The 12,736-nt window shown below is 34.1% G+C and overlaps 1 protein-coding gene across 1 annotated transcript; it reads left to right on the top strand.

Moving 5' to 3' along the window:
• Positions 1-569: 569 nt before the first annotated feature.
• On the top strand, positions 570-4,731 carry LOC122603364 (vacuolar-sorting receptor 6-like). The gene is made up of 12 exons (XM_043776041.1): positions 570-1,006; positions 1,991-2,686; positions 2,764-2,852; positions 2,946-3,015; positions 3,108-3,191; positions 3,267-3,343; positions 3,429-3,510; positions 3,592-3,674; positions 3,762-3,825; positions 3,901-4,029; positions 4,116-4,219; positions 4,303-4,731. The coding sequence occupies exons 1-12, from the start codon at positions 700-702 to the stop codon at positions 4,420-4,422; spliced, it is 1,905 nt and encodes a 634-aa protein (XP_043631976.1). The 5' UTR covers positions 570-699; the 3' UTR covers positions 4,423-4,731.
• The last annotated feature ends 8,005 nt before the right edge of the window (positions 4,732-12,736 follow it).

Raw genomic sequence — 12,736 nt, 5'->3', positions numbered from 1 at the left:
GCGCAAAAGAAAGCAAACTTTTCAAAAGCAGAGATCAAGACTTCAACTCGATCTTGGCCTTACAAGTTGTTTATGTCCCTTTCATCATAGTGTTGCAGAATTTTCTCTCTTTTATTCATCGTAGAACTACATTTTGAATACTGATAATAAATCAGCTATTTCTTTAGCAACGAATATGTATAAGGAAAATGTTAAATGCAATTATTGTACTTAATGTGTATTAAAAATTATATTTTTCTATTTTCTTAAAAAAATTCACTTCGAAATTTTATGATAAGTGTATAACAGTTTAATGCAAATTAACTACTTAGGGTTGCTTTTATCAAAACTTTATAAATTATAATAACAACTTTTAAGGTACACATATGATATCATTAACGATATTTAAAGTGTAAGTAAACACGATAGAAAAAGGAAAGGAAGTTAGAAAGTAACATTCCAAGTAGTTGGGATTGACTCATTCCACCACCTTCTAAACCTTCTCCCGTTTCCTTTACGCCATACCCATGCCATATAACAAACATATGACATAGAAAAACTATATTAATTACAAAAAATGTTATAAGTCTACTCTTGACTTCCAACTTTGTTTTCCAAATTTCCACAATACGACTTTACATAAATACCTACTCTCCTTGTCTCCCTAGCTCTCTTGTTTCATCAAACACATATATTTCTAAAAATATATTATTAGATAAGATGAATATGAAGGTGGTGAGTTTGGCATGGGTGTGTTTAGTGACAATTATGGTTACGAAAGAAACCGAGGGGAGGTTCGTGGTGGAAAAGAGTAGTATAAGTGTTCTTTCACCAAGTGATCTTCAGTCTAAACATGATGCTGCTATAGGCAACTTTGGAGTCCCTGATTATGGTGGCTCCATGGTCGGCTCGGTTGTTTATCCTAAGAAACCAATGTCGGTTTATGGTTGTTCGCAGTTTGAAGGGGATAGACCGTTCAAGTCCAAGTCGTCTTCTCGGCATACTATTCTTCTTCTTGATCGTGGAGGTAAATCTTTGTTTGAGTTTGAGTTCTCACTATTCTTCGTCTTGAGCACTTGAATTTTTAGAAGCAATTCTTATTAATTACTTGTATTTAAAATATGTTTGTTGTTAACACAAAAACTGATATATTATATGCTAGTTATATATATAGTTCATTTATTATATTAAGGGTCATACAAAAAATTAACATTTTTAGATAAAGTAAAGATGGCAAAATATATAGTCTAGTCTATGTATGTTAAAATGATGCGACATACACATTAATTATTAGAGAACTAAATTGTTGTCTTAATTTAATTAACTTAATGAATGTCAACTATGTTTATTCAATTATTGGAGGCAGGCATGCTTCCTCCATCACAATAGTTGACAATATAATTTTTATTGTAAGTTGGTTGTAAAATATTCAGGCGGGTTATAATATATTTACATATTTAGGTAAACAACAACAGGATTCTATACTAGGTATTGGCTTTTGGTCAGGGTCTGCTAAAGTGGTTAGAGGGGACCGAACCATGTTACAATTTATATTCGAATGCGCACTTATATATATCGGACCTAATAGGAACAGTTTAGTGCCTTTACAGAACCGGTTCAATCTTAAACTAGACCGTGAAGTGAACTTAAACTTTGAGCTTGTGCTTAATGCATAAACGATGTTTTTTCGTTAAAATGAGGCAAAAGATCATGTTAGGGAACAGAAGGGAACAGGACGGGTACCAAACTAAAGAAATGCACTCTTTTCATATCAAATGTAACCGCTCCTGACCTAAGTCTGATACAATTTTTTGGTCTGTCAGTTAAACAAGTTAAACCGCGTTCTGTACACCCAATAATTTAGTTATAACTTAACTGCTTGGTTTTGGATGGATAACAGGCAGAGCCTTTGAAAGCCTAATATTACTTATTAGGTTTCTTTTTGAAAGCCTAATATGACTTATTAGGTTTCTTTAAGAAAACATTTTTTGATAGTTACTTTTCATTGCAGAATGCTACTTTGCTTTAAAGGCATGGAATGCACAACTAGCAGGTGCTGCAGCTCTAATAGTAGCCGATACCATAGATGAGCCTCTCTTAACGATGGACTCACCAGAGGCCAGCTCAATCGCCGACGACTTCATAGACAAGCTCTCAATTCCATCTGCATTAATACACAAATCTTTTGCTCAGTCCATAAAAGATGCTTTGCAAAAAGGTGACCAAGAAGTCCTATTAAAACTCGACTGGTCAGAGTCTTTACCTCACCCAGACAAGAGGGTCGAGTATGAGTTATGGACCAACAGCAACGACGAGTGTGGGGTCCGTTGTGATGATCAAATGAACTTCATCAAAAATTTCAAAGGACATGCTCAAATAATGGAGAGAAATGGTTACACTATGTTCACCCCTCATTACATAACATGGTACTGTCCTAAACCGTTTGTTTTGAGCAATCAGTGTAAGTCTCAGTGTATCAATAATGGACGATATTGTGCACCGGATCCTGAGCAGGATTTTGGAGAAGGGTATAACGGGAAGGATGTTGTTTTCGAGAATTTAAGGCAGCTTTGTGTACATCGAGTTGCTAATGAGACCAACAGGTCTTGGGTGTGGTGGGATTATGTGACAGATTTCCATATCAGGTGTTCCATGAAGAAAAAAAGATATAGCAAAGAATGTGCTGAAGATGTCATCAAGTCTCTTGGTAATTGCTAAAAACCATTTTCTTGAAACATTTAAGCTAACAAAGAAACTGAGTAAAATTATCAAATGATTCATCAGGACTTCCTAGTGAAAAGATACAAAAATGCATGGGTGACCCTGAAGCTGATGTTGAGAATGAAGTACTAAAATTCGAGCAAGATTCACAGGTAATACTATCATTCAAGTAATGAAAATAGTTTCTCTCACATTTGTTGTATAGAAGTATAAGACGACAGGGTTTTGATTTTGTTTATAACCAGGTTGGACGAGGATCGCGTGGTGATGTAACTATCTTGCCAACCTTGGTGATTAATAATGTTCAGTATCGAGGTAGTGTTTTTTACTGATTTTTCATGGGTCAAGAGGCAATGTTTAAGACAATATTTCACAGGCTGCTTTAAACATATCGTTCATATAAACAGGAAAACTGGAGAGAACTGCTGTATTACGAGCCATATGTGCAGGATTTAAGGAGTCAACCGAGCCTCCTATATGCTTAAGTGCAGGTATAATCTGATTCCAAAGAGTCAACAAACATATAACTATAATAATGTGTTCTTATATAGAACTCTTATGTATAGATCTTGAAACAAACGAGTGTCTTGAAAGAAATGGGGGTTGTTGGATCGACTCAAAGAATGGCATAAGTGCTTGCAAGGTTAGCATAACTAGCAGGTTAATTTTGTTCATCTAAAGCCAATTCATTCAAATAAAAGGTCTCTAAAGTTTTTCTGTGCCTTTAGGACACTTTTAGGGGGAGAGTATGTGAATGCCCTACGATTAATGGTGTGCAATATAGAGGAGACGGATACACATCTTGTGAAGGTATGCATACTACATTTTTCAACCTATTAAAGAAGACGACGGTATGTGTTTTTAGTGATTTTGGATTATTAAATTGTACAGCCTTTGGAGCTGCAAGATGTACAGTCAACAATGGAGGATGCTGGTCTGATATAAGGGATGGAAAGAAATTTTCAGCTTGCTCGGTTGAGTGTCGTTTCCTTGAAACTTATTTGTTCTGTTAAGCAGTTTATGTTTCAATCTTGCCCATTTGATTCGTGTTCATTTTTCAGGTGTCTAATATCACTGGTTGTAGTTGTCCTCAAGGTTTTTTTGGAGATGGGCATACTTGTATAGGTAAAAAAAATTTTGGTCACACCACCCAATATTCTTATTGTTGAAGTTTTATCTAAACAAATTCGTAAATTATAGATATCGACGAGTGCCACGAAGGTATAGCTTGTAAATGTGATGGCTGCAAGTGTAAGAACACTTACGGTGGATACGACTGCAAATGCAAAGGGGACAAACTATATATTGCAGATCAGGACACATGTATTGGTAAGATAGACGAAAGACTCTTTTTTTTTTTCTTTTCTAAACATTGGACTTGTCACTTTTCTTAAAATTTTATCTGTAATATGCAGAACGAAAGGCTTCAAAGTATGCTTGGTTCATTAGTTTATTGGTACTTGGAGTGGTCGCGAGTGCTGGTTTAGCGGGCTACATTTTCTATAGATACAGACTAAGGGTATATATGCGTCTCTTATCTATGTTTACTTTTAAAGTTTAAACTAGATTTATGTTATGATTTAATCGTGTTTTGTGGAACAGGCATACATGGACTCGGAGATAATGGCAATCATGTCTCAGTACATGCCTCTTGACAACCAGCACCAAAATCAAGTGGTAAATCACGAAAACGAACCTCTGCATCAAACATCAACCGTATAATTTACTTACAGAAGTACCTGCAATACGAGATAATTTTGAGAGCACGAAGGATATGATGGGAGTTACGGGTGTATATATATAGTTAGTCAGTGAGGTGTAACGTTTTATTAAAAAGGCGATATGACTCTTTATACATATGTTTAAAATCCGAAAAGGGGAATGTATGATATGTCACAAAAACATAGATACAAGTTGTGGTATTGGCTTATATGGGACAATATTGTACATGAAAGATAATCAACTAGATGGACCATATAACAAAAACCATGATTCTATAAGATTATGAAATTGAAACATATTTATCACCTATTGACAGTTCTAGCTTTGCTGCTGATGATTTTAAGCTTTTATTTGTTATTTCAGCAAAGATTAGATCATTAGATGAATAAATGAAAGATAGATAGATATAATTATGAGTTATTGGGTTATAATGGATCCGTAACATCCCCGATTTAGCTGGATCCACCAGAGGCCCACTATCATGAAACATTCCTGATGCCCCTGCTGCGGGCTGCGGCTCGATATTTCTTATGCTAAGTTTCATCCACCCCAACATCCAAATATTTCGAAAATCAAAATCCATTCTTGACTACCGGTGGTTTATTTTTCTCTTCTCTTAAGTCTTGAGTAAGTACTATGTATAGTTAAGAGTCTATACTTGTTTTAACTTAGCCCAATCTTCTAAATTGGGCCCATACGATCAAGCCTTTTACCTTGTTTTCAATTAGCCCAAAATGACTATTAGGAAATTACCTAATTTAGTTAAGAGTTAAATGCAAGATTGATCCATGTGATTTGTTCATGTTTATAATAGGGGTTCTTTTTTCAAGTTCATTAGCCGTGGAAGTTCTTAAATCAAGAAATTTTTTGCATTCTTGCTCCAAAATTAACAAATCTGTTAGTGAGAGTCATTAAATGCCCGGGTGCCTCTCATGTATAGAGACCAAATCTTGCATGAAGATAACAACCTTTATTAACGGATCCATTATTTTTTAATCAAAGATGTAACAAGTTCTTGATTTAAAGACCCCCAATCTTAGTATACCTGAAAAACGACCCGCATTGCAAAATACAAACCACATGGACCAATCTTGTAACATCATTGGCCTGTCAATATAATTAAGTTGGACCCTATTGTTAATGGAGTGTAATTTTGGTTCATTTGGGTTTATGTAGCTTATATTATATATTCTATCAGAACATTGTTTGTGAAGCATCACTCCATGATAAAAACACCGACAATAAATAAAATTGCACGGATTATGTACGTATATGACCGGTTTAAGTACATGCGTGACTAATGCAATGAAGTGTCAATGTAAACAAAAGAATAGGTCACTCCTCTTACTTATTTCTTTAAAATGGAAGGATCAATTCTCTTGACTAAATAGACTAAAAATGCTCTTAATAATCATTAGACAATGACAAGCTAATGGTACGATCAAGAGCTAAAATTAAGAAAGAGAATTAATAGAATCAGCACGTTATCATCTTATAGTTTTAGAAGGATTTTTACATTAAATTTTAGGAGGATATGTCATTTCTTTTCATTTAATATGATTGACATTTAGATACAAGTTTATAACAAAAATATATCGATATAATGTCAATAATCATGACTATCTATATTTACGCAGAAGTCATTTTTTGCTTATGTATACGTAGGTGCTATACTTGCCGTATTTTGCTTGCGGCGATTGTCCTAGACAAAGACAAGACCACAAACCGATGTTTTAATAACCATTTTGTTCGTAATGTATAATCGGTCTTCGGCTACATTTACCCGAATTGGGGATAATTTGAGCCTTTAATTAAAACTTGTAGCACTGGATAAATGTTTAACCAATACTCAAAGACTTGACTTAAGGGTATGTACAACTATACAAACATAAGTATGGATATATAACTTGATGTAGTTATCAATCATATTCACAAGGCATTATCCCACATCTCACCGGTTTTTCGTCTTTAGTTTCCATCCCACATCACAACTATAAAAAATCAATTTGCTAAAACAAGATAAATATTTGATCCAGCACCATTCACTTTAACAATCATTTTTTAAAAATTGGGAAGTATCAACAAACATATTTTTTAATGGTTTTCTGTGACTTTTACAACTTTTTTTTTTCTTATAACTATTTGTAACAAATTTTGTAACTTTTTAATAAAAAGTAAAAATACAATAAAAAAAATAGAAAATCCAACTAGTCCGATTGGTTTAACTGGCCCTGGTTTAAAAAATATACTCCGTATAATTTTTTAGATTAGTATATTACATATGTAGTGTAGTCGTTGCTGGTGATTACTTCTTGTTGACGTAACACGTACTAACATTGAACCATATGGTGATGTGACAAATTAGTAATGCTCCGAAGATTTCCAAGGTACAAGACAATAGGCATTTTTGACACAAAAGTTTTATACTGTGATTTTAATTAGGGGTTTAGAGTTGGAGCTTGAACATGTACGTGCTAGGAGTTGAGGATTTTATTTTAACCTTTTTACATAAACTTTTATTTTAAATACCTTTCGAAGCTTCTTATGGCTGTGGATTTTGACCCTAAATACATAAACAAACAAGACTATCACTTTAAAAAGGACTTACTTTTAAAAACTCAGGGTTTTAAGTCTTAAAAGCTCCTAAAAGTTCCTTCTCAAATATACCAAATGTTTAATAATACTATATCTATACTGCATATTAAAAATTAAGCATTTTTTTTCTTCTTAAAATAGTCTTATCTTTTATTCATTAATATAAATATCTCAATCTAATAAACCTATAATAACCTTAATGAAAATATTTACAATATATACACTATCAACCCTTAAAATAACTACATCCCTCTCTTACATTAATTATTTTTACATTAATAACCACCGTTACCACTACCATCATCATTGTCGTAACATTCTAGTCTATTAACCATATGTTTTGGAACGTATTAAAAAACTAAATGTTACTTTTGATGGCATGTATACATGCCATCAAAAGTAAATTGTTCACAATTATTTCCTCGCATTTCTAAAAAATGTGAAAAAATATGTTAATTTGTTCACATTTAAAATTGTTAAAAAAAAATTCACACTTAGAAGTGTGAAAAAATTAATAAAAACATACTTTTTTCACAAGTATAAATGTATAAGCAAAATGTTCACACTTAAAAGTGTGAAAAATATCAAACATTTTCACACTTAAAAGTGTGAAAGCTAATTTATCACACTCAAATTCCTCGCACTTCCTCTTGTGTGAGGAAATTTGGTGTCACAAATTACTTCCACACTTTTAAGTGTTAACAATTATATATTTTTACACACTTGAAAATGTGAACTTTTTGTTTCTACATATATAATTGTGAAAATTTTTTGATCCTTTAACTTTATTCACACTTTTAAATGTGAGTTTTTTTCACACATTTATAAGTGTGAACAAATTTATAATTTTTTAAACATTTTTAAAAAGTGCGAAAAAATGAGTGTTAAGATATAACATATTTGTTGTAGTGGTAGAAGTTATCGTTTACCACCTAGCATGTGTGATTTGCTCGTATGTATATTTTTGAAAGCCCTGCATAATTCGTGAAAATTATGTCATCTTAAAATATTAATAACTGAATATCGCCGTTCGAAAAAAATAAAAAATAAAAATTATAACTGAATATCTTAAACAAATAACGGTAATTTGGTAAGTAAAAAAATTAAAAATATAAAACATAAAGAAAGTAAATAAGTTAAAGGGCATAGTACATTAGTACTCATGGTGTTTCAATAGAAAAGTCAACAACTTTGAGGAAGTATTGAAATTGAAAAGCTAAAACAAACTTTAGAAATATTCCCCAAAGCGATTCTCAAAGTTTTCAGGACATTATGAGAAATTATTATGAATTTGTCGGCAGCATTACTACAGTGTTAAAAGTTTTTACTTTTCCGTTTAAAAATTATTATGAATTTGACGATGTAAAATTATTTTTTTTAATACTAAATTTTCCATTAATACTTTTACTTTTTAACGGCAAGAAAAGAAAAAATGTCTTTATCAACATATAAGGACTATCTTAACTACCACTATAAAAAATAGGGTTTATTCCATAAAAAGTAATCTATTTATACGAAATTCCTATTAAAGGTAACCTATTTTGTTTTCGTCTATTTAAAGGATCCTATTTTCAAAAAATTCCTAATAAAGGGTATATCGTTAGTTTTTGACAAACGGAGCTCGTTAAGTGCCACGTCACCGATGTCACGTCATTAGTTTTGATGACGTGGCACTTGACTTTGACCGACCTAATTTCAATATATATATGAGTCGGTCAAAGTCAAGTGCCACGTCATCAAAACTGATGACATGACATCGGTGACGTGACATTTAACGAGCTCCGTCTGTCAAAAACTAACGATATACCCTTTATTAGGAATTTTTTGAAAATAGGATCCTTTAAATAGACGAAAACAAAATAGGTTACCTTTAATAGGAATTTCGTGTAAATAGGTTACCTTTTTATGGAATTTTCCCTAAAAAATATCATGTCATATTATTAACGCAGTCGCAAATATCACTAGGATATCGTTATTGTTAGAATAACAAGATTACATGATCAGACCAAAAAAATAAAAGATCTTTTCTTCGGCAGCAAACCAAGTATTAGAGACTTGAATGTGTTTCCATATTTAGCATATGAATTTCTTGTATAATTAGGGGCTTTGAGTTTATTGTAAATCATCAGAAATCAATACAAAGCTTTTATTCATTCTATTCTTCTTATCATGGTATTCTCCAATGTTTCTGGTCTTATCATCTACCGATTAATCGGTATTTTTTTCGTCATCAGATAACAACATCAAAACCCAAGTTACCATGGAAAAAAATTCCGGCAACTTTGGGTCAGAATTAGAAATCAAAATAGAAAAACTACCAAAAAACAATACCAGTCAACAATGGCGGGACTTGAACAATTGCTATGGAGGGGCGGAATTCAATGAGACATAAAATTTAGCTTTGTTAGAGATGCTAATATGTAAAATGAAATTTATTTTTAAAAAATATACAAGAAAATTGGTATTAAAATAAAATTTTGGAGGGGCTGGAACCCCTTTTTAGCCCTTTAAAAATTTCATCCTTGCCAGTCAATAATCACAAAACTCATAAGTTTCCACTGGACTCACTGCTGGTGAAACGGAAAGTGATCGTGGATATGACGGAACAAAAACCATTACCAGAAACGATAAATCTCACCTTAAATGCGACAAGTGCGGCATAAAAAGGCACACCAAGGAACAATGCTTCCTAATCGTCGAATTCCCGGAATGGTGGGCCAACGGTCACAAGAAATTCAACAAATCGGGTCAATGGAGTAACCAATACCTTGGTCGGAAATCGAGAGCTGGCTGTGGAGAGCTAGAGGCGGTCGGAGATGCGTTCAATTCTGATCAAACTGCCCCAACTTCACCATCAAAATCGATTGAAAAACCTAATTCTACCAAACAACTACCGCCTGCCACCACTCAACCACCACTAGCCGCCGCTATTGAGGTGGCTGCCGGCCACCAGAGGGTAGCCACGGCAGCGAAATCTGATGGATCTGTGAGGGTAGCGGTAACCCAGAAAGAAAAATAAAGGGGGCATTTTTTTTCAATGACATATAAAGAAGGAAAAGTGTGTGAAAAACACAAAATAAATCCCAGTCATCCGGGTAAATATCACATAATACCGAAATTTTGACCTCCAATAACAGGAGCTGGGCCCCAAACATCTGAGTGAATTAATGAAAAGGTGTTTTGACTCTAGTATTACTAGGTTTAAAGGTTTGTCTATGGCTCTTAGCTAAAGTGCAAGTTTCACAAGAAATTGGTTTATTGGAAGGAAAAAGATCAGGAAACAAGATGTGTAAATAACTGTCAAAAGGATGTCCCAGTCGTCTATGCCATAAACATGCAACTCTTTCACTCGTTCCATGAGCCAGCATCATGGTTCCACTTTGAGTAACTTCATCAACATCATAGAGTCATTCTCTCTCAGTGTCACGCCCAATGATCTGTCATATCCTGATATCCTGTAAGATACAAAAAGTTGGATACATGAGTACTGAGCAATTGAGTTCTTTTGTCACATGGCTTATTGACAAAAGTTTATGTGACAAAGATGAATATAAAGACAATTTGACAATTTAATGCTCGGGGAAATCTCAATGGTTCCCCCGGACTTCACATCTATTCTTTCCTTCTTCGCGGCTTTAATGTGTGTTTTCACGGGTTTTGATAACTTAACAAAATCAGACACTTCATATATAATCTTGTCAGTTGCTCCACAATCAAAAATCCATGGCATGTTTGTATTTTTAGAACTATTGGGGGCTGAATGAGTGATATGGGCTGATCCAGATAGATCTTGGGCCATATGGGTTGTGTGAACCGATCAACTACTCCTTTTATTACATAAAAAAGAAATAAAAGTATATTTAGGGCGTGCCATGAAATGCGTGTGAAAAATAAAGCCGAAGTATATGATAGGTTCACTGCAATTTATACCATGGTTGAAAACCAATTTCAAATCTATTAAAATTATGAGGTCCGACAATGGTGGGAAATATATAAACTCACAAATGAACCTGTTTTTCCAATCCAAAGGTATAATCTATCAAACCAAATGCCCTCATACCACAGAACTAAACGGTGTTGCTGAACGGAAAAATAGACTCTTACTGTAAATGACTAGAGCTTTAATAATCGAGTCCTGTGTTCCCAAACTGTTATGTCCTGAAGCTCTAGCCACTGCCACTTACCTAGTTAATCGGCTTCCTACAAAAATCCTGAGCATGAAAACCCTATTAGAAACCTTCACTCAATACCATACTCCTCTACAAGCTCTTACTCTTCAACCCAAGATTTTTGGATGTACATTGTTTGTTCATATTTCAAAATCATATCAAAATAAACGTGATCCATTTGCTGAGAAATGTGTTTCTGTGGGATATGGAGTCACTCAAAAGGGGTATAGATGTTATAATCCGAAAACTTAGCACATGTTTACCACAATGAATTGTGACTTTCTTGAAACCAGTTATTTTTACTCCCCACAACACAATGGTCAGGGGAGGAACAATGTGACACATTGAGTTGGCTTAGTTATAATCCTGAAGTTAGTAAAAATACCATAGTTGATTATGAAAATACCATGGTTGACTCTCACGAACAGATCTCTCAAGAACAACTCTCTCAGACTCAAGAACAGTCCTCTCAGTCTCAGAATTCCCATGCCACCAAAAATACTGTCCCAAACCTGATGTCTGAGGTAAGTAATTCTCCTCTGGGTAGTTCTCTTGATGTTTCAAATGAAAGTGTACCAGATTCCACAAATGAAAGTGTGCAGGAAAGTGAAGAACAGGTTGAACAGAATGATGCAGAGGTTGAACTGAATACTCCAGGAAAATATGTGCTTCCAGCCAGGTCAACTCGAGGAATATCTGCAAAACGGTACTCTCCAAAAAAATTCTCTAGAAGCTCCAAGTATCCTATGGCTAACATAGCAGAAAGCTACCCTTCCGAAGAAGCAAAAGCATTCACAGTAAAACTGTATTTAGAAGAAATTACATCAAATACAAAGCATGCATTGAAAATAACTAAATGGAAGGATGCTATGAAGGTTGAGATGGAAGCACTGGAGAAGAATGAAACATGGGACAAATGCACACTACCTCAAGGACAGAAACTAGTCGGATGTCGGTGGATCTATAAAATTAAATACAGACCAGACGGGGAAGTAGAAAGATATAAAGCCCTATTAGGTACACTCAAACATATGGGATTGATTACTAGAAAAACTTCTCTCCAGTTGCAAAGCTGGATACAATAAGGGTTTTATTCACAGCAGCAAATCAAAGATGGCCTCTTCATCAGTTTGATGTAAAAAATGCTTTCTTACACGGAGAGTTGAAAGAGGAAGTATATCTGGATCCACCGCCAGGGTTCTCTCATAATTTCAAAGATGGAGAAGTCTATAAGTTGAAGAGATCTTTGTATGGCCTGAAGCAGTCTCCCACGACATGGTTTGGCAAGTTCATAGTTGCAATGAGAAAGTATGGATATAAACAAAGTAATTCTGATCATACTTTGTTTCTCAATCATAAAGGAGATCGCATAACGTGTTTGATAGTCTATGTGGATGACATGATTATCACTAGGAATGTGAAGTCTCTCACTCGATGGTTTAACCCGCAAGTGTAGAATAACAAGTCAAGTATGCACTAGATTGGACTAGTATTGCTTTGAGTATAAATGCAAGAATATAAATAAAGCAATAAATATTTAAGCAATAAAT

Source organism: Erigeron canadensis, chromosome 6 (assembly GCF_010389155.1).
Source record: "Erigeron canadensis isolate Cc75 chromosome 6, C_canadensis_v1, whole genome shotgun sequence".
Lineage (NCBI taxonomy): Eukaryota > Viridiplantae > Streptophyta > Magnoliopsida > Asterales > Asteraceae > Erigeron > Erigeron canadensis.
The sequence above is the reverse complement of the archived record's forward strand: the minus strand, read 5'-3'. Positions and strand labels throughout refer to the sequence as shown.

Coding starts and splice junctions, on each gene's coding strand:
- LOC122603364 (XM_043776041.1), top strand. CDS start 700: ATGAATATGAAGGTGGTGAGTTTGGCATGGGTGTGTTTAGTGACAATT. Junction 3,826..3,900: donor AGATGGGCATACTTGTATAG/GTAAAAAAAATT, acceptor CGTAAATTATAG/ATATCGACGAGTGCCACGAA. Junction 4,220..4,302: donor TCTATAGATACAGACTAAGG/GTATATATGCGT, acceptor TTTGTGGAACAG/GCATACATGGACTCGGAGAT.